General features: G+C 70.7%; 2 protein-coding genes across 4 annotated transcripts in view; one reads left to right on the top strand and one right to left on the bottom strand.

Moving 5' to 3' along the window:
* The first annotated feature begins 6,799 nt into the window (after nucleotides 1–6,799).
* CDK5 (cyclin dependent kinase 5) lies at nucleotides 6,800–13,700 on the top strand. The gene is made up of 12 exons (XM_073334987.2): nucleotides 6,800–6,895; nucleotides 8,508–8,596; nucleotides 8,970–9,037; nucleotides 9,479–9,539; nucleotides 9,723–9,779; nucleotides 10,077–10,172; nucleotides 10,580–10,654; nucleotides 11,442–11,538; nucleotides 11,647–11,718; nucleotides 12,021–12,079; nucleotides 12,563–12,643; nucleotides 13,041–13,700. The coding sequence occupies exons 1-12, from the start codon at nucleotides 6,859–6,861 to the stop codon at nucleotides 13,125–13,127; spliced, it is 879 nt and encodes a 292-aa protein (XP_073191088.2). The 5' UTR covers nucleotides 6,800–6,858; the 3' UTR covers nucleotides 13,128–13,700.
* A 570-nt stretch (nucleotides 13,701–14,270) lies between these two features.
* Nucleotides 14,271–22,801, bottom strand: part of ASIC3 (acid sensing ion channel subunit 3) — a 40,171-nt gene continuing 31,640 nt past the window's right edge. The window contains exons 5-10 of one of the 3 annotated variants that reach the window (XM_073334984.2): nucleotides 22,480–22,536; nucleotides 21,767–21,920; nucleotides 21,339–21,430; nucleotides 20,552–20,631; nucleotides 19,823–19,894; nucleotides 14,271–15,366 (exon numbers count right to left, since the gene is read on the bottom strand). In XM_073334984.2, the coding sequence (XP_073191085.1) occupies nucleotides 15,262–15,366; nucleotides 19,823–19,894; nucleotides 20,552–20,631; nucleotides 21,339–21,430; nucleotides 21,767–21,920; nucleotides 22,480–22,536 (560 nt within the window). In that variant the 3' untranslated portion in view covers nucleotides 14,271–15,261. The remainder of the gene's footprint in view (nucleotides 15,367–19,822; nucleotides 19,895–20,551; nucleotides 20,632–21,338; nucleotides 21,431–21,766; nucleotides 21,921–22,479; nucleotides 22,537–22,801) is intronic. The other 2 variants (XM_073334986.2, XM_073334985.2) reach the window with 2 other exon arrangements.

The raw sequence follows: 22,801 nt of genomic DNA, 5'->3' as shown, positions 1-22,801 counted from the left end.
CGCCCCAAAACCCCCACCCGCCCCGAGCCCCCCAGATCCCAGCCCCCGCCCCCAGATCCCAGCCCCCTCACCCGCCCCGAGCCCCCCAGGTCCCAGCCCCCTCCCCAAGACCCCCACCCGCCCCGAGCCCCCCAGATCCCAGCCCCCGCCCCAAAACCCCCCACCCGCCCCACACACAGACCCCCCCACCCGCCCCCAGATCCCAGCCCCCTCACCCGCCCCGAGCCCCCCAGGTCCCAGCCCCCGCCCCAAAACCCCCCACCCGCCCCACACACAGACCCCCCCACCCGCCCCCAGATCCCAGCCCCCTCACCCGCCCCGAGCCCCCCAGGTCCCAGCCCCCGCCCCCAGATCCCAGCCCCCTCACCAAAACCCCCCACCCGCCCCACACACAGACCCCCCCACCCGCCCCCAGATCCCAGCCCCCTCACCCGCCCCGAGCCCCCCAGGTCCCAGCCCCCTCCCCAAGACCCCCACCCGCCCCGAGCCCCCCAGATCCCAGCCCCCGCCCCAAAACCCCCCACCCGCCCCACACACAGACCCCCCCACCCGCCCCCAGATCCCAGCCCCCTCACCCGCCCCGAGCCCCCCAGATCCCAGCCCCCTCCCCAAAACCCCCCACCCGCCCCACACACAGACCCCCCCACCCGCCCCCAGATCCCAGCCCCCTCACCCGCCCCGAGCCCCCCAGATCCCAGCCCCCTCCCCAAAACCCCCCACCCGCCCCACACACAGACCCCCCCACCCGCCCCCAGATCCCAGCCCCCTCACCCGCCCCGAGCCCCCCAGGTCCCAGCCCCCGCCCCCAGATCCCAGCCCCCTCACCAAAACCCCCCACCCGCCCCACACACAGACCCCCCCACCCGCCCCCAGATCCCAGCCCCCTCACCCGCCCCGAGCCCCCCAGATCCCAGCCCCCGCCCCCAGATCCCAGCCCCCTCCCCAAAACCCCCCACCCGCCCCACACACAGACCCCCCCACCCGCCCCCAGATCCCAGCCCCCTCACCCGCCCCGAGCCCCCCAGGTCCCAGCCCCCGCCCCAAAACCCCCCACCCGCCCCACACACAGACCGCCCCACCCGCCCCCAGATCCCAGCCCCCTCACCCGCCCCGAGCCCCCCAGGTCCCAGCCCCCTCCCCAAGACCCCCACCCGCCCCGAGCCCCCCAGATCCCAGCCCCCGCCCCCAGATCCCAGCCCCCTCACCAAAACCCCCCACCCGCCCCACACACAGACCCCCCCACCCGCCCCCAGATCCCAGCCCCCTCACCCGCCCCGAGCCCCCCAGGTCCCAGCCCCCGCCCCAAAACCCCCCACCCGCCCCACACACAGACCGCCCCACCCGCCCCCAGATCCCAGCCCCCTCACCCGCCCCGAGCCCCCCAGGTCCCAGCCCCCTCCCCAAGACCCCCACCCGCCCCGAGCCCCCCAGATCCCAGCCCCCGCCCCCAGATCCCAGCCCCCTCCCCAAAACCCCCCACCCGCCCCACACACAGACCCCCCCACCCGCCCCCAGATCCCAGCCCCCTCACCCGCCCCGAGCCCCTCAGGTCCCAGCCCCCTCCCCAAGACCCCCACCCGCCCCGAGCCCCCCAGATCCCAGCCCCCGCCCCCAGATCCCAGCCCCCTCACCCGCCCCGAGCCCCCCAGGTCCCAGCCCCCGCCCCAAAACCCCCACCCGCCCCGAGCCCCCCAGATGCCAGCCCCCGCCCCCAGATCCCAGCCCCCTCCCCAAAACCCCCCACCCGCCCCACACACAGACCCCCCCACCCGCCCCCAGATCCCAGCCCCCTCACCCGCCCCGAGCCCCCCAGGTCCCAGCCCCCTCCCCAAGACCCCCACCCGCCCCGAGCCCCCCAGATCCCAGCCCCCGCCCCAAAACCCCCCACCCGCCCCACACACAGACCCCCCCACCCGCCCCCAGATCCCAGCCCCCTCACCCGCCCCGAGCCCCCCAGGTCCCAGCCCCCGCCCCAAAACCCCCAACCCGCCCCACACACAGACCCCCCCACCCGCCCCCAGATCCCAGCCCCCTCACCCGCCCCGAGCCCCCCAGGTCCCAGCCCCCTCCCCAAGACCCCCACCCGCTCCGACCCCCCAGATCCCAGCCCCCGCCCCAAGACCCCCAACCCGCCCCACACACAGACCCCCCACCCGCCCCGAGCCCCCCAGATCCCAGACCCCTGCCCCAAAACACCCAACCTGCCCCACACACAGATACCCCACCCGCCCCAAGACCCCCAAATCCCAGCCCCCTGCCCCAAGACCCCCCACCATCCCCACTTGCCCCAAGACCCGCAGATCCCAGCCCACACACTGGGACCCGCCACTCTCCCCCCACCCTGAGCCCCCCAGATTCCTGCCCCAAGACCCCCAACCCATCCCACACACAGACCCCCCACCAGCCCTCCGCCCCTAGATCCCAGCCCTCTCCCCAAGACCCCCAACCCGCCCCACACACAGACCCCCCACCCACCCTGAGCCCCCCAGATCCCAGCCACCTGCCCCAAGATCCCCCACCCGCCCCGAGCCCCCCAGATCCCAGCCCCCTCCCCAAGACCCCCAACCCGCCCCACACACAGACCGCCCCGAGCCCCCCAGATCCCAGCCCCCTCCCCAAGACCTCCAACCCGCCCCACACACAGACCCCCCACCCGCCCCGAGCCCCCCAGATCCCAGACCCCTGCCCCAAAACACCCAACCTGCCCCACACACAGACACCCCACCCGCCCCAAGACCCCCAAATCCCAGCCCCCTGCCCCAAGACCCCCAACCCGCCTCACACACAGACCCCCCACCAGCCCCCCGCCCCCCAGATCCCAGCCCCCTGCCCCAAGACCCCCAACCCGCCTCACACACAGACCCCACACCATCCCCACTTGCCCCAAGACCCGCAGATCCCAGCCCACACACTGGGACCCGCCACCCTCCCCCCACCCTGAGCCCCCCAGATTCCTGCCCCAAGACCCCCAACCCATCCCACACACAGACCCCCCACCAGCCCTCCGCCCCGAGCCCCCCAAATCCCAGCCCCCTACCCCAAGACCCCCAACCCGCCCCACACACAGACCCTCACCAGCCCCCTGCCCGAGACCTCCAGATCCCAGCCCCCCACCCTGAGACCCCCAACACATTGAGACTGACCCCCCAGCTCCCCATCTCTAGTCCCAGCCCCGACCCCCCCCAAACTGCCCCACACCCCAAGACCTCCAATCCACCCCACACACTGGGACCCACCACCAGACCCCTGCCCTAAGACCCCCAGATCCCAGCCCCCTGCACCAAGACCCGCAACACACCCCATGCACAGACCCCCCCACCAGCCTCCCACCGAGCCCCCCAAATCCCAGCCCCACCACCAGCCTCCAGCCCCAAGATCCCAGCCCTCAGCCCCCCAAATCCCAGCCCCCAACCCCCAAAGTGCCCCACACAGCGACCCACCACCAGCCCCCCACCCCAAGACCCCCAGATCCCAGCCCCCTGCACCGAGACCCACAACACACCGGGACACACCACCAGCCCCCCAATTCCAGTTCCAGCCCTAAGCCCGCCCGAATCCCAGCCCCTGACCCCCAACCAGCCCCACACAGGGTCACTGTAGACATGAGTTCTCGGTGCCAGGCTGTGGTGTAAAGGGCTAATGTGATCCTGATGTGACGAAGTGGGACTGTTTTTAATGTTTTCTCTGAATACTGTGTGGGTGCCTCAGTTTCCCCTATGCAGATCTTAAGTATCTAAGTGGCAGGATAAGGGTGTGTGATTGGGGCAGAGCCCTAGGGGGCCAGTGTGATGGAGTCTGCACAGAGAATGGCCGACACCCTGTCTCCTGATGGCCTGGGCCCCTCCTCTGCAAGGTGCCAACTGAAGGGGTTGGAGAAAAGAGAGATCAGGTGGCCTCCTGGCCTGGGAACGAGACAAAGGTGAGAGGAGGGGCTGGAGAGTTTCAGTTTGGAGCTGGCTGGGGAAATGAGGGGAGGCTCAGCTGGGGCTCTGGCCTCCCTGCCCCCCAAGACAGACCTGACTGAGGGGTCCTGTTCTCTGCACCTACAAGCTCTGGTTTAGACCGTGTTCCTGTCATCTAAGAAAAATTCTATTTTACTGGCTGGCTGAGAGTCCCGTCTGACTGCGGAGTTGGGGGGCAGGACCCTCTGGCTTCCCCAGGAGCCCTGCTTGTGCGGACTCAGGGTGGGAAGTGTATGGTGTGGACGGGGATGCTGAATACTCCGAGGTCAGACCCAGGAAGGTCGGAGTTGTGTAAGCTTCTTGCCCTGGGAAGAGGAGGCTTCCCCAGAGTCCCGCCTGGCTTCACTGGGAGCAGTTCCAGAGCAGCGCCCAGGGACTCCATGACGCCTTGGCTGTGTAAAAAGGACTATCAAGTGGAAATAGGGACATGATCCTGATCAGATCACTAGTAGAATACTGCAGGCCCTTCTGGTGTCCACACTTCGAGAAGGAGGTGGAAAAACCGGAGAGTGGAAATGGGGGGCCACAGGAATGACCCAGGGCTGGAAAACAAGCCTGATAATGCAAGGCCAGAGGAGCTCAATTGATTCAGGTTATTGAGGTTGAGAGGTGACCAGTCATAGAATCACAGAATATCAGGGTTGGAAGGGACCTCAGGAGGCCATCTAGTCCAACCCCCTGCTCAAAGCAGGACCAATCCCAACTAAATCATCCCAGCCAGGGCTTTGTCAAGCCTGACCTTAAACACCTCTAAGGAAGGAGATTCTGGCCTCAGAGCTGGCTGGCGGGGTCCTTCTACGCCTGCTGCAGTCACCCAGTTTCCAGCCTAACGCGACCCAGTTAGAGAATGATTGTCCCGCTGTGGCCCAGAGCCATTGCCCAGCGGCTCTCGGGGAAGGCTCTGCGGCACACGCACGCTGAGCAGGTGACAGGCGCTGGGAACACCCTGCCCCTCCGTGAACTTCCCCGGGCACCTGGAGGCAGAGCCTGGAGCTCAGGCTTCTCCAAGCAGGCCGGGCCATGGCGGGGGGAGGGGCGGACCGGGCCATGGCGGGGGGAGGGGCGGGCCGGGCCATGGCGGGGCAGGACAGGCCCCCACAGGCCGGGCCATGGCGGGGGGAGGGGCGGGGCGGGCCATGGCGGGGCAGGACAGGCCCCCACAGGCCGGACCATGGCGGGGCAGGACAGGCCCCCACAGGCCGGGCCATGGCGGGGGGAGGGGCGGGGCGGGCCCCCACAGGCCGGACCATGGCGGGGGGAGGGGCGGGGCGGGCCCCCACAGGCCGGACCATGGCGGGGCAGGACAGGCCCCCACAGGCCGGGCCATGGCGGGGGGAGGGGCGGACCGGACCATGGTGGGGGGAGGGGCGGGCCGGGCCATGGCGGGGCAGGACAGGCCCCCACAGGCCGGGCCATGGCGGGGGGAGGGGCGGGGCGGGCCGGGCCATGGCGGGCGGAGGGGCGGGGCGGGCCATGGCGGGGCAGGACAGGCCCCCACAGGCCGGACCATGGCGGGGGGAGGGGCGGGGCGGGCCCCCACAGGCCGGACCATGGCGGGGGGCGGGGCGGGGCGGGGCGGGCCATTGCGGGGCAGGACAGGCCCCCACAGGCCGGGCCATGGCGGGGGGAGGGGCGGGCCGGGCCCCCACAGGCCGGACCATGGTGGGGCAGGACAGGCCCTCACAGGCTGGGCCATGGCGGGGGGAGGGGCGGGCCGGGCCGGGCCATTGCGGGGCAGGACAGGCCCCCACAGGCTGGGCCATGGCGGGGGGAGGGGCGGGCCGGGCCGGGCCATGGCGGGGCAGGACAGGCCCCCACAGGCCGGGCCATGGCGGGGGGAGGGGCGGGGCGGGCCGGGCCATGGCGGGGGGAGGGGCGGGGCGGGCCGGGCCATGGCAGGGGGAGGGGCGGGGCGGGCCATGGCGGGGCAGGACAGGCCCCCACAGGCCGGGCCATGGCGGGGGGAGGGCGGGGCGGGCCTTTGCGGGGCAGGACAGGCCCCCACAGGCCGGGCCATGGCGGGGGGCGGGGCGGGGCGGGCCATTGCGGGCAGGACAGGCCCCCACAGGCCGGGCCATGGCGGGGGGAGGGGCGGGGCGGGCCGGGCCATGGCGGGGGGAGGGGCGGGGCGGGCCATGGCGGGGCAGGACAGGCCCCCACAGGCCGGGCCATGGCGGGGGGGAGGGGCGGGGCGGGCCATTGCGGGGCAGGACAGGCCCCCACAGGCCGGGCCATGGCGGGGGGCGGGGCGGGGCGGGGCGGGCCATTGCGGGGCAGGACAGGCCCCCACAGGCCGGGCCATGGCGGGGGAGGGGCGGGGCGGGCCATGGCGGGGGGCGGGGCGGGGCGGGCCATTGCGGGGCAGGACAGGCCCCCACAGGCCGGGCCATGGCGGGGGGAGGGGCGGGGCGGGCCGGGCCATGGCGGGGGGAGGGGCGGGGCGGGCCATGGCGGGGCAGGACAGGCCCCCACAGGCCGGACCATGGCGGGGGGAGGGGCGGGGCGGGCCCCCACAGGCCGGACCATGGCGGGGGGCGGGGCGGGGCGGGGCGGGCCATTGCGGGGCAGGACAGGCCCCCACAGGCTGGGCCATGGCGGGGGAGGGGCGGGCCGGGCCGGGCCATGGCGGGGCAGGACAGGCCCCCACAGGCCGGGCCATGGCGGGGCGGGGCGGGCGGGCCGTGGCGGGGGCGAGGGGCGGGACAACAAGCACCCAGCTCGGGCTGGAAGCGCGGGGGCTGCCGGGAGCTGCGTGAGGGGGCGGGGCCGCGCGGGGGGCTGCCGGGAGCTGCGTGAGGGGGCGGGGCCGCGCGGGGGCTGCCGGGAGCTGCGTGAGGGGGCGGGGCCGCGCGGGGGCTGCCGGGAGCTGTAGTCCGGGCGGGCCCGGTGCGGAGCGATGCAGAAATACGAGAAGCTGGAGAAGATCGGGGAAGGTACCGGGGGGCTCGGGCCGCGTCTGCCCGTAGCCCCCGCCTCGGGCCAGGCCCCGCTCGGCTCGGGGGCGCGGTGGGGGCCGGGGGCGCGGTGGGGGCGGGGGCGCGGTGGGGGCCGGGGGCCGGGGCGCGGGGGGCGGGCGGTGGGGGCCGGGGGCGCGGTGGGGGCCGGGGGCCGCGGTGGGGGCCGGGGGCGCGGTGGGGGCGGGGCGGGGGCGGGGCGCGGTGGGGGCCGGGGCCGCGGTGGGGGCCGGGGCCGGGGGCCGGGGGCGCGGTGGGGGCCGGGGGCGCGGTGGGGGCCGGGGCCGCGGGCCGGGGCCGCGGTGGGGGCCGGGGGCGCGGTGGGGCCGGGGCCGGGGGCGCGGTGGGGGCCGGGGGCGCGGTGGGGGCGCGGTGGGGGCCGGGGGCGCGGTGGGGGCCGGGGCCGGGGGCGCGGTGGGGGCCGGGGCCAGGGGCCGGGGGCGCGGTGGGGGCCGGGGCGCGGTGGGGGTCGGGACGCGGTGGGGGCCGGGGCCGGGGGCCGGGGGCGCGGTGGGGGCCGGGGCCAGGGGCCGGGGTCGGGGCGCGGTGGGGGCCGGGGGCCGGGGGCGCGGTGGGGGCCGGGGGCCGGGGGCGCGGTGGGGGCCGGGGCCGGGGTCGCGGTGGGGGCCGGGGTCGCGGTGGGGGCCGGGGTCGCGGTGGGGGCCGGGGTCGCGGTGGGGGCCGGGGCCGGGGCCGGGGGCGCGGTGGGGGCCGGGGCCGGGGGCGCGGTGGGGGCCGGGGTCGCGGTGGGGGCCGGGGTCGCGGTGGGGGCCGGGGTCGCGGTGGGGGCCGGGGGCGCGGTGGGGGCCGGGGCCGGGGGCGCGGTGGGGGCCGGGGCCGGGGGCGCGGTGGGGGCCGGGTCAGGAGTCAGGCGCTGCAGTTGCTGTAGGGTTGAGTTAGAGGTTGGGGGCCGGGGCCGCGGTGAGGGCCGGGGTCGGGACGCGGTGGGGGCCTCGGCCGCGGTGGGGGCCGCGGTGGGGGCCGGGGTCGGGACGCGGTGGGGGCCGGGGGCGTGGTGGGGGGCCGGGGCCAGGGGCCGGGGCCGGGGCCGCGGTGGGGGCCGGGGTCGGACGCGGTGGGGGCCGGGGGCGCGGTGGGGGCCGGGGGCGTGGTGGGGGCCGGGGCCAGGGGCGGGGTCGGGACGCGGTGGGGGCCGTGGTCGGGACGCGGTGGGGGCCTCGGCCGCGGTGGGGGCCGCGGTGGGGGCCGGGGTCGGGACGCGGTGGGGGCCGGGGGCGTGGTGGGGGCCGGGGCCAGGGGCCGGGGTCGGGACGCGGTGGGGGCCGGGGCCGGGGGCCGGGGTCGGGACGCGGTGGGGGCCGGGGCCGGGGGCGCGGTGGGGGCCGCGGTGGGGGCCGGGGTCGGGACGCGGTGGGGGCCGGGGTCGGGACGCGGTGGGGCCGCGGTGGGGGCCGGGGTCGGGACGCGGTGGGGGCCGGGGCCAGGGGCCGGGGTCGGGACGCGGTGGGGGCCGGGGCCGGGGGCCGGGTGGGGGCCGGGTCGGGAGTCAGGCGCTGCAGTTGCTGTAGGGTTGAGTTAGAGGTTGGGGGCCGGCACTGGGCTGCCTGGTTCTCACGGCCTCTCCCCACAGGGACCTACGGGACCGTGTTCAAAGCCAAGAACAGGGAGACCCATGAGATCGTGGCGCTGAAGAGAGTCCGGCTAGATGATGACGACGAGGTGACCAGCCCGCTCCGCTCTGTTGTCCAGCCGTGGCCGGTGCTTGCTGCTTTGGCCCCATCCTGCCTCCGGCTCCCTCGGGGACCAGAGGGGGCTGCAGCCGCGAGCAGATGTTCCCAGCTGCAGGGGAGCAGGTTTGGGCAGCTCCCTGCCCTGAGCTGCCTATCCTGGGTGCTGGGGATGGGGGCTCATCAGCCTTTGTGGTTCCTGGGCCCTGTTTTACTGTTTCTGCCCCATTGGGCTTGAAGCTAATGCCTTTTTGTGCATTTGGTCAGTGCCCTGTTGGGGGCACGTATGATCCTGGCTCTGTGAGGCAGCATATGCTGATAATCCATCTTTCTCTCTTTCTGTCTCTCTCTCTCCTCTTCTCTAGGGTGTTCCCAGCTCTGCCCTGCGGGAGATCTGCCTGCTCAAGGAGCTGAAACACAAAAATATTGTCAGGCAAGGACATGCTTTGTGCCAGGCAGGCCAGGAGGCTCTGGATGGGGTTGGGGTTGGATCTGGACATGTGGAGCTCCTGGGTGCTGTGTGGCATTGTCCCTGCTCTGCTTTCCTCTCCATGAGTCCCGTAGGGGCTGCGGTGGAGCTGTGAGGAGCATGGCCTCTCCCAGCCCACGCGGAGTCCTGTAACATGCTGCTCAGGGCTGGGGAATGGGAAGGTGTTTGTACCTTTCACAGCAGATTTGCCGATGGGGTGACCTGCTTGTTTCCTACCCAGGACCCTGGCACTATGTCCCCTGACGCAAAGGGGTGAGGGCCTGCCCTGGACCCCCTCTCCTGGGGGGCATGCTTTCAGCACTGGGGCTGGCAGGAGGCCCCGTGCTGTGGAAGGGCCTGTGGGCTCCTGCTGGGGGCACTCACGGGGTTTTCCCTGCATTGCAGGCTGCACGATGTCCTGCACAGCGACAAGAAGCTGACACTGGTGTTTGAGTTCTGTGACCAGGTGAGCTGGGGAGCCCACAGGGGACTGAAGGCCCTGGGGGTCCGTGGGCTCCCCTGCCTCCAGGAGGAAATGGGGAGCCCGGGGTGAAATCCACTGTCCTCCCCAAGGGGAAGCGGAGTTGTCTGGGTGCCCCTGAGCTCCCCAGCTCCCCTCTGATCCAGGCATCCCTCTTTTTCCCACCAGGACCTGAAGAAATACTTTGACAGCTGCAATGGGGACCTGGACCCTGAGAACGTCAAGGTGGGTTTGCAGGGCCAGGCTAGGATGGTGCCTGGCGGGGGTGCCAGTCACAGCACCCAGCTCAATGGCCCCCATGAGCGGCCCCCACGAGCAGCCCCCTGCCAAGGTCCGTTCTGAGTTGGCAGCTCGCCAGGCTCGCAGCATCACAAGCTGCTCCTCCTAGACAGGCCAGTCTTGGTTCCCTTGGGCCTGGCGAGGGAGAATCCCCTGCTTCCTGGAGCCAACGCCTGCCCTGGCTGGGGCACGAGTAGGTTTGAGGTCTACCGGGAGCATGCTCACTGCTGCCCTCTCTTCCAGTCCTTCATGTACCAGCTGCTGAAGGGCCTCGCCTTCTGCCACAGCCGAAACGTGCTGCATAGAGACCTCAAACCCCAGAACCTGCTGATCAACCGAGTGAGTGACCCACGCAGCCAGACAGGGGCCAGTGCTGCTGCTGGGCCGGAGTGTGGGGCATTGACAGGGCTGGTCGGGATTGAGGGGGACTGGCAGGGCTGGCGGGAGCCCAGGGTTGGGTTAGCAGGGTCTGTGGGTCGGGATTGGGGGTACAAGCAGGCTGGTGGGGATTCCAGAGCTGGGCTAGCAGGGGCTGTGGGTTGTGATTGAGGGGGAGCCCAGGGCAGGGTTGGGGGTCTGCTCATTGTGTCCCCTCACCCGCTCCTCTTGGGGCTGTAGTCTTTGCCTCCCGAGCACAGGGCAGGAGCTCTGCTGCTTCTCTGGCTCTGGGTGGCAGCCGCAGTTCCTGGCAGGTGGCGCACTCTGCATGACTGAGTCTCTGTGGCTGGTTCATCTTCTCCCGGCAGAATGGGGAGCTCAAACTGGCCGACTTCGGTTTGGCTCGGGCCTTTGGGATCCCTGTGCGCTGTTATTCAGCAGAGGTGAGTGGTTGGGGACGTCCTGGGGGCGTGGGCACACATCCGCTGCAGGGGCCCGTTCGGCTGGTCTATGCAGCTACTGGACAGGCTGTTCTACAGGGAGCTAGCATCTAGTTCTTCGCTGTGAGAGGACAGCACCGGCCCCCCTGCCGCAGGGCCCCCCTGCCGCAGGGGCCCCCCAGCGTGCAAGGGGAGAGCGCCCCTCCTCCCAGCGTGTGAGGAGAGAGCACCCCCCCGCCTCACAGGCCCACTAGCACCATGCTGGGATAGCGAGGTCAGCACTGACTGTGAGGGGAGAGCACCCCCTGCTGAGCCCCCCTCCCCACTCCCTGCAGCTCAGCCCCACCTAGAGCTGCACTGATGCATGGGGGGGCAGCACTGTCTCTGGGGGAGAGCGCCCTGCCCCACCCCCGGTTCTTCCTTCTCCGCCAGCAGTGCTGGTTCATGGGGGTGGGCTTTTCACATCCTGTCTTCCCAGCTCGGCCAGTGCTCCGCTTGGAGCACACAGCAGCTTGGGCAAGGCTCGGAAGAGATGGGATCCCGCTGCTGCTGGCTCTGGAGGGTGTCAGCGGGCCCCATTCTCTGCAGGGCGGATGGGTCAGCAAGCGTGGCGGGGTGCTGCAGCGGCCATGGAGGGGGCTGCGGGAGGAAGGGGAAGCTGCCCCATGGCCCGCCTAGCTGCCCAGAGCTTGGAGCCACACGTGGTGCTCAGGCTGGCAGCTCGGCAGCCCCTCCTGTGAGCTGTTCTCGGGGCAGTGGGGGTCTGATGGCCTGTGTCCGCCCCCTGCAGGTTGTCACACTGTGGTACCGTCCCCCTGACGTGCTGTTCGGTGCCAAGCTCTACTCCACCTCCATAGACATGTGGTCAGCCGGCTGCATCTTCGCAGGTACCCGGGTGCCCGGCTCCCCGCTGTGGAGGGGCCGTGCACCAAGCGTGGGGAGTGGGGGAGGGTCTGCAGGGCTTCCTGGGCTCAGCCCCGTCTCTCTCCCTGCAGAGCTGGCCAACGCCGGGCGGCCCCTGTTTCCGGGGAACGACGTGGACGACCAGCTGAAAAGGATTTTCCGATATCCTTTTCAACCGTGGGCGGGTTTGTTGAGCAAAGGGTGAGGAGAACAGAGCCAGGAGCCAAAAGGCCCAGGCCGGGCCACAGCCTGGCTTCCCCCTTGGGGAATGGCTTTCCTGACCACCTTCGGGTGGGAGGGGCATGCGGCTCCCAGCCCTTCCTCCTGGCTGAAGGAGCCCTGTGGGAGGGGTGGGCGGTGGGATGTGCCTTGGGCAGGGTCTGCAGGCCAAAGCCGGGGTCCTCCCCTCCCCCGTTTCCTGGCTGGGGCCTGTGGGGGCAGAGATGGCCCTTAACCCGCCCCACATTGCTGGGAACCCCAACCGAAGAGCAGTGGCCGGCCATGACTAAGCTCCCAGACTACAAGGTGAGTCCCAGGCTGGGGACGGGCGCCCAGGGCCTGACCTGTTGGGGGGGCTCTGGGGTATGGAGCTGCCCCCTCCAGGCACAAGCTGCAGCTCTTAGGTCCATCAGCGGGTGCCACGAACAGCACCTGACTGGCGTGAGCCCCGGCACGAGGCGCAGGCCCTGGGTCCGCTGGGAGGAGCATCTGCAGGGGCTGGCTAGGCCCTCGGAGCACCAGGGCCAGGGAGGGAGCAGCTGCCAGGCCCAGTCTGGGGGCGAGGTTAGAACCTGTGCGGGGGCAGGGTTAGTGTCTGGAGAGGGAAGGGGCGAGGTTGGCCTGCCTCTGGGGGGAGGTGGAGGGTGGGTTAGTGGCGGGGGGAGTTGGCCTGTCTCTGGGGGGAGGTGGAGGGTGGGTTAGTGTCCGGGGGGGTGTGGGGGGTTGGCCTGTCTCTGGGGGGGATTAGTGCTGGGGGGTGCTCCTAGCTGTCGCCCTCTCTCCCCTCAGCCGTACCCCATGTACCCTGCGACAACGTCGCTGCTCAACGTGGTGCCGAAGCTCAATGCCACAGGTCGCGACCTGCTCCAGGTGGGTGCCCCGCTGCCCCGGGCTGAGCAGGTGCTGTGGGCCCAGCCCCATGGCACGCAGTGGGGGCTGCTGGCCTCAGGGAGGGGCGGGCCTGTCCCTGGGGGCTGCTGGGGTCCTGACCATGACTGTTTTGGGGCACCTTGGCCCAAGCCCTTCGCGTACGCAGAGCTGACAGCCCCTCTCTGTTCCCCGCGGGCAGGGCCAGCAGCCGCTCTGTCTGGGCTGCGCTGGGCAGCCAGGTGGCTTCTCTGCCGCTGCTCCCCCAACCACCCCTTGGGGAATGGGTGTCTGACTCTGCCCTGCAGCCCCAGGGGTGGGGGGTGCCTGGCCCCATTGCCCTGCTCTGTCGATGCTGTCCCCACCCCCTCCTCACCCAGCCCCTCTGCTGCCTCCACAGAACCTGCTGAAGTGCAACCCGGTGCAGCGGGTCTCGGCCGAGGAGGCGTTGCAGCACCCCTACTTCACGGACTTCTGCCTTCCGTAGAGCCTGCCTAGGCCGGGCCAGCACCTGCCCTGCTCCGGGGCGCCTGGGGGAGGGGGTTCTGGGGCCAGGGCACTGGGTGATGGGCAGGGCCCTGGGACCACCCCCCCCCGAAGGTATTTATTAGGTTTTTAACCCATTGCAGTACCTGGTTTTATACCAGTCTCTGCTGGGACCCCATGGACAGGAGCCAGCCCCCCTCCCTGCCCTGCTGCAGGCACCCATTGCCCCGATACCGTGCAGCATCACCTGCCTCCCATGGGACAGGGATGGCCCTGGGGTTCCAGTGGGGCACAGGAAAGAGGGGAGCTGCTGCTGTCCCTTACTTGGCCGGGGGTCTGGGGGCAAGAGATGGCTCCTCCCAGGCTGGTGCGGGACGTGGTGCTCCCGGCGCTGGCTGCCCAGTCTTGCCACGTCCCCTGCAGGCCTCTGGGCCCTGGCCATGCCCCTACCTGGGGGGGGCCCCCCTTCCAGCTGGGACTCCTTGGGGGGCCAGGCAGCTTCCCTCCCCCTTGTACCGTGCTCCTGTGTGGCTGAAGGTGTATCTTTAATTTCATAAACAGTTCCCCTCCCCCAGCCCGCGTCCTGCGCTCTCGTCCCTTCCATAGTGGGAGAGGGCTGGCCGGCAGGCAGAGAATGGAGGCTTGGCCAGCCTTGTGGCTCGGGGTGCTGACATGCCTGCCCAGCTGTTCACGGGAGGGGCAGCGGGCCTGGCTGCAGTGGAGGGGGGGGTCTGGAAGGTGGGGGGCTGCTGATACGCCAGGGCCCTGCAGGGCCTGGGGAGAGCCTGGCTGTGGTGATGATGGGGAGTCAGCTCCAGAGCCCTGTGGGGTGAGCTGCAGAGCGGAGCCTGGTGACGGGGAAGACGCTTGCTGGCCCAGGGGACAGCCCATGGGCTGCTGGTAGAGAGAGCCTGGCCTAGGGCCCACTCGGCAGCTACCCCTTGCTCCCACCACTCGCAACACCAGGCTAGGGTCCACCATGTGCCCGTCTCTGTAGGCCCAGCCTAGCACTCTCCCCTCGAGCCCTGTGTGGGCCCTGCAGGGCCCCCCAGGCCTGGTCCAGCCCTGCCTCCCCCCCCGGCCCAGCCCAATGACTGGTGCCTGCTTAGGGCCCTCCCATCCTGGAATTGACCAAGCAGAGGTGGGAAGTCGGAACCACCAGGTGGGCTTTAATGATACACAGGATCCGCGCTAGGCTGGAGAGGTGCAAGCTGCAACTGTCTCTGTGCTGGAGGGAAGAGGGAGGGCACGGATGGGCAAGGGGAGCAGGGGGCACGGATGGGCAAGGGGAGCAGGTGATGGGGGTGCTCCAAGCAGCTCATGCAGATACGTGGCCAGCAGGACTCTCAGACAGGGGTCACTAGCACAAAGGGCCTGGTCAGTCCCTGGGGTCTCCCAGTCTCCATGTGCCCCAGCACAGGGACCCGTGGCCACCCCCTGCCTCTCCCCATTGCAGGGCCCGGGAAGACCAGGAGTGCAAGCTGCACCCATCCCCGGGGGCCAGCCCGCCTGAGGGAGTTGTGAGGGTGCTGGAGCCCTGGGGCTGGGGAGCTCTGTGGGTCTCATACAGCTGGGGGCGGCTCCCCGGGGAGGGGCTGCAGGCAGGGGGAGGCTGGGCCGAGCTCAGTGATGGGGGTAGAGGCCCCCGGGGAGGGGAGAGCTGGCTCTGCTCTCTGTGCCCTGGCTGGGAGGCAACCAGGCACCATGGCTTTTCAAAGGTGCTGGCTTCCACCCCTGGGGCAGCTGGCACGATCGTGGCCAGGGCAGGGCACTCCAGCGCTGGGCTCAGCACCCCACTGCCTGCAGAGGGGCTGACCCCAGAGGACAGCAATCCCCACCCCACCCCCTGACTGGGCGGGGTGGAAGCCCGAACATGAGTTCCCCTGTTGAGGGCTGTGCATGGAAGCCCAGTGGCGAATGCTCAGAGCCGCAGCTGGCCGGGCGCTGAGTTGGGCCCAGGCCCCACAGAGCCCAGTGTATGGAAGCCCAGGACTGCACCACCCCTGGTGTCTCCTTCCCAGGGGCTGTCCTGGTGCCCTCTGTGCCGCCAAGCCGTGTCTGCCTGGCCAGAGCGGCTCGGGTCTTGCTGGAGGCGAGAGGCCGGTGGGCTGGGACTGCAAGGCGCAGCCACCCCCTCAGCAAGCAAACTCCTCGAAGTTGCCGAGAGCCGGGTGCCGAGGTAGCATGTTCGGGGTGAAGCCGAGACTGTCCGAGTGGCTCCGCAGGGTGTTACAGGTGCTCTGGGGAGGAACAGGGGGTAAGAAGCAGGCAGTGTCTCCGGCCGCTCACCCAGTCCCAGATCCTGGCCCTACTGCCCCCACAGCCGTGGTCTGCCACCCCTCCCCACATTCCCGGGTCTCTACCTGGGAGCTGGGTCTGGCCGCTGATGCCATGGCCCTCCGGGCATGCTCTGACTCTAGGGCCGTGTCTTGCTCCCCCAGTTCTGGGCCGGGAGGGTCTGCAGGAGCCCAATGCAATTTGGCCTGGGCTGCGTCTGCAATGTGGTGTTGATGATGGCCCAGGAGGCAGAGGGTGCTAGTAAAATGTATGATGAGACCAGGCGGTTCTGTCAGCCAGGCACTGGAGGAGCCTGAGGCAGGGAAAGAGCTAGCCCAGGGGGAAGAGGGGCAGCTGGGGGCGGCTGGGCTGAGCGGTGGGGGCAGGGCAGAGCGGGGGGAGTGCGGGTGCAAGGGTGGAGTGGATCAGGTTGCGAGGGGGGATGATGGGCCGGGGTTGCCTGCACGAGCAGGGGCCTGGCCTCAGTGCCAGGAGGTCACTGCTAAGCCTGCAGTCCTGTGTGGATGTTGCTGGCTGGTTGCCCCATGGGACCCTATGCTTGCCCGACAGCCGCAGGCCCGCTGAGAGGTGCCAGCACTCGAGAATGGCTCCTCCAAAGGGCCAGAGCCGGCTCTAGCTGCCACACGCCCAGGCCCTGCCCTGCCGGCAGTGTGACTGCCTGGCCAGTGTGTGAGCCTGGCACTGTCCATGGCCACAGGGACCACTTGGCCTCTTACAGAGCCCAGGGCACGGCTCTGACCAGGGACTCCTGGCCTAGCTGAACTAGAGGGAGGCTGTTGGAGACATGCCCAGCCTGGATTCACTGACCCTCTGTGACAGAGACACTCTCCACCACCCCTCCGGTCATTCGTTCCAATGAGGGCGACCCTCCCTTGGGAAAAGCGGCTCCTTATTCCCAGCCAGGACAGCTCTCGTCCAAGCCCTGCCTGTCGGAGCGAAGGGCCGTCTGCCGCAGAGTCCCCTCCCCTGCACAGACCGGGCTCCGGGCACCTGCAGACGGCGCTCACGGCACCGCCGACCCCTCCCCTGCACAGACCGGGCTCTGGGCACCTGCAGACGGCGCTCACGGCACCGCCGACCCCTCCCCTGCACAGACCGGGCTCCGGGCACCTGCAGACGGCGCTCACGGCACCGCCGACCCCTCCACTGCACAGACCGGGCTCCGGGCACCTGCAGACGGCGCTCACGGCACCGCCGACCCCTCCCCTGCACAGACCGGGCTCTGGGCACCTGCAGACGGCGCTCACGGCACCGCCGACCCCTCCCCTGCACAGACCGGGCTCCGGGCACCTGCAGACGGCGCTCACGGCACCGCCGACCCCTCCCCTGCACAGACCGGGCTCCGGGCACCTGCAGACGGCGCTCACGGCACCGCCGACCCCTCCCCTGCACAGACCGGGCTCCGGGCACCTGCAGACGGCGCTCACGGCACCGCCGACCCCTCCCCTGCACAGACCGGGCTCCGGGCACCTGCAGACGGCGCTCACGGCACCGCCGACCCCTCCCCTGCACAGACTAAGGCAGCTTAATCTATGCGGCAGGGTCTGCAGCAATCAACCCCTCCCTGGCTCTTTTCTGACCCCTGCCACTTGGTCAATCCCTGTTCTGAAGAGCAGGACCCAGTGCAAGCCACAGCAGCCCGGGATGGCTCTGGAGCAGGGGCTGAGTCACCAGGCTCCTCCTTTGCCCCCAGGCCGCCCTGCTGGGTGCGCGCCACCCTGGTCCCAGGCACTGTTCGAAGTCCCAGTCCCCACGCTGGGCCTGTGCCCCACACCGTGGTGAATCCTCCGTCCCTTGGGCAGGTGTGAGCCCAGCCAGCTCTCTCCGGGCAGAGATCTCAGGCCGGGGCTGAAGGCAAAGCCAAGCCCTCCCAAGAGTGGCCGTGCCCAGAAACTGGCACTGAGCCCCAGCCGCTCTGGCTCCCGCCTGGCCCTGACACTAGGGGCCCTGCGGAGGCAGCAGGGATGCGCTGCACTTAGGGGGCGGCTCTGGGGCAGATCTGGGTTCAGCTGCACCCCAGAAATAACGAACTCATGGGTGCAAAGTGGCATGTACACTACCCCAGTGGACCACGGCAGGTCAGAATGGGGGGGACTCACTCTCCTGCACTCCCAGGACCCCCTCCCCCCGCCACATTGGGGCAGGATGAGGGGGATGGGGTGGGGTGGAGGGTGCTGCTGGGGCCACCCACTGAATCAGGAGGAACCTATGGGAGCCTCCCACTCAGGGGCCAGAGCCTGCCCCCGCTGCAGGGGACGAGCGACCCGGCTCTGTGCTCGCTCGCGCCTGGCTGCGGCTCGTCCAGGGGCCTTTATCGCCTGCGTGGGGCAGCACCAGAGCCTGGCAGCCAGTGCCCACAGGCGGCCCAGTGCCCCTGCCTTGCGCGGACACGGCCCTGCCCCCCGTCCCCGTGGATGCTGCAGCGACGCCTCGCCTACAGCAGTCACCTCCAAACGTTTCTTCTGGAAACCCAGTTAAAGAAAATGGTGGTTGCCCATGACCCAACGGAGCTGGAGGTGAGAGGCTGGGGTGAGGGCTGCGGGGTGGGGCCAGGAATGAGGGGTTCAGGGTGTGGGAGGAACTCGGGGCTGGGGCAGGGGGTTGGGGTGCAGGCTCTGGGGTGGGGCCAAGGATGAGGGGTGTGGGGTGCAGGAGGGGGCTCTGGGGTTGGGGGGGCTCAGGGCTGGGGCAGGGGATGGGGGCACAGGCTTACCGTGGGCGGCTCCTGCCGTGGGGGTGCTGAGGCAGGTTTCCTGCCTGTCCTGACGCTGTGGACCGCGCTGCGCCCTGGAAGCAGACCAGCAGCAGGCCCGGCTCCGAGGTGGAGGCATGCAAGCGGCTCTGCATGTCTCTGCCGCAGGCACCCCCCACCCCAGGTCCCATTGGCCAGGAACCGGCTAATGGGAGTGTGGAGCCGGTGCTCGGGGCGGGGGCAGCGCGTGTCGCCCTGCGGCCCCCCGCCTAGGAGCCGGACCGTCTGCTGGCCGCTTCTGGGGCACAGCACAGTGCCAGAACAGGTCGGGACGAGCCTGCCTCAGCCAAGCCGCACCGCCAACGGGACTTTTAACGGCCTGCTCGGTGGTGCTGCCCAGAGCTGCCGCGACCCAGGGCCTTACATTCCACGACCCAGTACTGGGTCCCGAACCGCAGTTTGAAACCACTGGGCTAGAGGAAGTGGGGGTAGGGCCACCGAGGGCTAACATGCCCCAGTCTCGCGGCGGGGTTCAGCCGGGTGGTGCTAAATCCAGCGTCACCAGCAGCTGGGGCGGCAGGGCCAGCCCTGGGGGAGTCACAGCCCGTGGGGAGGGGCCCCGGGGAGCTGAGTGAGGCGAGAGCAGACGGGCCGGGAGGGAGCAGACGGGCCGGGACCTTTGCTGGTGCTGGGGCCCTGCTCCCCGCGCCGCCCCCCGTGGAACCCGGAGGGGAAGCGGCCAACAGCCCAGCTGGGCAGGAGTCAGCCCAGCCTGGTGTCCGGCCAGACCCGTGAGGGGACACGGCCCAGCGGGCTGAGCAGTGGGCCCCTGGGGGCCTGTGCCAACCGCTGCCCTCGGCCCCGTGGCCCCCCGCGGCCCCCAGGGCCTGCAGGAACGGGCCGGGGGTGGCTCTGCCGGCACCAGGGCATGACCCCCAGCCCGCAGGTCCGCAGCCTGCGGAGCCCACACGCTCACACATGAGAGCGGGGCCACGCGGGGCCGTGGCAGGGACGGGCTGGGGCTGTTCTGATTCACCTCCGGCCGCGGGGGCCCCCCCTGCCAAGGGGGCTGCCCCCAGCACTCCAGCGGGAGGTCCCTGAGAGCAGTCTGCCTCCAGCTCGTGGCAGGAATCCCAATTGCCCCTGCTCTGGCCCTTCCAGCCCCACGCCCCCCACCCCCACCCCAGCTCACCGCCTTGCATGTGTCTGGGAAGGGGCTGCCCCTTCCCCTCCCTGGGCGCCAGTCCCTCGGGGCAGGTCTGTGCTGAACCCCGATGCGGGGCACGGGGGCCCCAGGGCAGGGGGAGATACTCTGTGCCACCCAGGAGGGCTGGCACCTCCCCTCACCCACTGGTTGTCAGCCAGAGACAGCGGCAGCCCGACCCCCAGCCTGGAGCAGCCCCGATCCCCAGCAGGCCTCAGCGCTGCAGAGTGCTGGGTGGGGAGGTTCTGGGGGGACGGGGGAAGGTCAGGGGCCCCTCCCCTGGCAGGGCGGGTTCTGGGGGGACGGGGGAAGGTCAGGGGCCCCTCCCCTGGCAGGGCGGGTTCTGGGGGGACGGGGGAAGGTCAGGGGCCCCTCCCCTGGCAGGGCGGGTTCTGGGGGGACGGGGGAAGGTCAGGGGCCCCTCCCCTGGCAGGGCGGGTTCTGGGGGGATGGGGGAAGGTCAGGGGCCCCTCCCCTGGCAGGGTGCCCAGGGGCTGGTTACCAGGTTGTCGCTGTTATTTCTCTGGGGTCTCTTCTTGTTCTTGTAAAAACTGAGGAGTTTGTCCCGAAACACCTGGGGGGAGATAACTGGGTCGTTACCAACGGGGGTGGGGAGTGGGGGACGTTCTGCAATGTCCTCTTGGGGGGGTCCCTAGAGTTCAGGGGTTGTAGCTCCTTTGTACTTCCCCTGCTCACTGTGCCGGCCTGGGAGAGTCCAGGGGCGGCACTAGCCTGGGTGGCGGGAGCCCCGGTTTCGAGTCCCTGTTCACCCTGTGGGGCGCTGGGCAGCCCTATCTGGCCCATGGGGGCACAGCCCAGCCCTGCTTCTTAGGGGGGCAGGGAAGTGCATGAAGGGGTGAGCTGTGCCCAATGCTGCGGTGTGGGGCAGAGCTGGGCCACGGACACCCCCTGTAACCAAGTGGGAATTGTTTGTAATATTTTAATCATGCTTGTCTGGGCCTCAGTTTCCCCTATGTGCTGCGTTGTTACCTGTTGGGGGGGGAGATGGCGGGGGGTAGGCTCATATGGGGGGGCCCGGGGAGCGTGCGGGGGGCGTGGGGAGAGGGGCTGGGGGCACATGTGGCTGTGGTCAGCATTGAAGCTGAACCAGTCTCAGGAGTGTTGTCAAGGGGGAAGGCTCGGGGGGGGGCACCAAGGCTGGGGCGGGGAACCAAGGTTCGGGGGAGAACCAAGAGCCCCCTGCCCACCACTGCTCAGCCTGTGGCCTCACCTCGTATAGGTAGTCGAAGATCTCCAGGATGGTTAGGATGCTGGCCCCGATGAACAGCCCCATCTGGCCCCCGATGTCCCCTGGGGGCAGGGGCAGAGCGTGAGCGGGCAGCCAGGCCGCACCCACCCGACGCTGCTCCTGCAGCAGGCAGGGGCCTGCCCCACCGACACCCACCCGGAGTCACGAGGGGGCACTGCTCCCGCCCCAGCCGCAGGGTTGCAGGTCCCCTGGGGCATCCCGACGCACTGCGAGTGCTCACCCAGCAGCCCCCCCGGCACTCACCCCCCCCCCGGGCACTCACCCCCCCAGACACTCACCCAGCAGCCCCCCCCAGCTCTCACCCCCGACAGGCACTCACCCAGCAGCCCCCCCGGGCACTCACCCCCCCAGACACTCACCCCCCTGCCCCCCCAGGCACTCAGCCCCCCTGGGCACTCACCCCCCCTGGGCATTCACCCAGCAGCCCCCCCGGGCACTCACACCCAGCCCCCCCCGGCACTCACCCCCCCTGGCTCTCACCCCGCCCCAGGCACTCACCCAGCAGCCCCCCCCAGCTCTCACCCCCAACAGGCACTCACCCAGCAGCCCCCCCAGGCACTCACCCAGCAGCCCACCCGGGCACTCACCCCCCTGCCCCCCCAGGCACTCACCCCCCCAGACACTCACCCAGCAGCCCCCCTGGGCACTCACCCCCCCTGGGCATTCACCCAGCAGCCCCCCCAGGCACTCACACCCAGCCCCCCCGGCACTCACCCCCCCTGGCTCTCACCCCGCCCCAGGCACTCACCCAGCAGCCCTGCCACCTCATATGCTTTCTTCTGCTCGATGGTCTCATAGTTCAAGGCTTCAAAGAAAATGTCCAGCACCAGCACATTGTCCCTGGGGGGCGGCAGCGGCCAGGCCAGACACAGACAGACAGACAGACAGACGGGATGAGTCCAAGTGACCGGTGTGGTGACACCAGGGCTCTGCAGGGCTGGTGTGGGCCCTGGGGGGCAGGCTGGGAGGAGCAAAGGGGGGGTGCACCCTGTGGGGCTGTGGCATGTTGGGGGGTCACTCATGGGGGCATGCTGTCCGCAACAAGGGGGGCGCACTGGGGGGTTGGGGGACGCGCTGTCTGCAGGAGGGTGCTGTGGGGGGTCGTGCTGTGCGTGGGGGTGATGTCTAGGGGGCTGTGCAGGGGGAGTTGTTCTGTGCGCAGGGGAGGGGACTCACGAGATGTACTGCTCGCTCTTGTTGTACTTCTTGGCCAGGTACTTGGCTGAGGCCTTGCTGGGGATCTTGACCATGGAGAGCTCCTTGCCGTAGCGCACCATGTCACAGGGCGTGCGGCACACGCAGAATTCACTGTCCTTCTTCACCAGGAAGTCTGGAGTGAGAGGACGGGTGTGAGCCAAGAACACCCGGAGAGCCACGGGGACGTGGACAGGGACAGCGATGGGGACAGGCGGAGAGTGATGGGGACGGGGATAGGGATGGGGACAGGCGGAGAGCGATGGGGACAGGCGGAGAGCCAGCAGAAGTGACAGGCCAGAGAGCGATAGGGTTGGGAAGGGGCTAGAGACTCACAGGGATGGGGCGTGAGCCAGCAGCACCCCTATGGGCTGGAGATCCCCAGAAACTGGGCCCACACACAGGCCCTCGACTGCTTCAGCAACAGGTCCCAGGGGGTCCAATCCCCAACTGCTCCTCGGGCAGCGACACAAGCTGGGGAGGAGACTGGAGGTTCCCCAGGCGTCCCCAGCCCTGCTCCCCATGTCCCCCGGGGGGGAGGTGACCCACGAGGGGGCAGTCCCAGTGCCGGGGATGGGTTGAGCTGGAGCAGGGCCATGGGTGTCAGGGTCTGGCCGGGTGTGGGAGGCATGCGGGCGGGCGGCAGGGCAGGAGACGAGGCACTGCCCCAGAGACGGGCCGCGGCGGGTACATACCCAGGGCAGGGTCGGCGCACTCCTTGTACTGCTCGGGCGTGCACACGTTGGCGTTCCCTGGGGAGGGGGGCACAGGGTCACTCAGGGGCTTGGCGGGGGGCTGGTGGGGCTGCAGGAGCCATGTGGGTGGTGGGGGCTGCGTCTCATTAGAGCCCCATGTCTGGGGGAACTAGCCCAGGAGCTGGGGGGGGGCGCCCTCCTCACCCTGCCCCCAGGACCAGCTCTCCCCAGCAGCCCCCTGCCCTCTCGTCTCCTCCCAGCTCCCACTTGCGTGGGGCTCCCCCCCCAGCACGGGGCCCCCCCAGCCCGGCCCGCGCCCCTC

This window comes from Lepidochelys kempii, chromosome 2 (assembly GCF_965140285.1).
Source record: "Lepidochelys kempii isolate rLepKem1 chromosome 2, rLepKem1.hap1, whole genome shotgun sequence".
NCBI classification, from domain to species: Eukaryota; Metazoa; Chordata; order Testudines; family Cheloniidae; genus Lepidochelys; species Lepidochelys kempii.
The sequence above is the reverse complement of the archived record's forward strand: the minus strand, read 5'-3'. Positions and strand labels throughout refer to the sequence as shown.

What these genes read in the sequence shown, in the direction of transcription:
- CDK5 (XM_073334987.2), top strand. Translation starts at nt 6,859, where the DNA reads ATGCAGAAATACGAGAAGCTGGAGAAGATCGGGGAAG. An exon ending in GCTGGAGAAGATCGGGGAAG is followed by an intron (nt 6,896 to 8,507) that starts GTACCGGGGGGC and finishes CTCTCCCCACAG; the next exon opens with GGACCTACGGGACCGTGTTC. An exon ending in TGCGCTGTTATTCAGCAGAG is followed by an intron (nt 10,655 to 11,441) that starts GTGAGTGGTTGG and finishes CGCCCCCTGCAG; the next exon opens with GTTGTCACACTGTGGTACCG.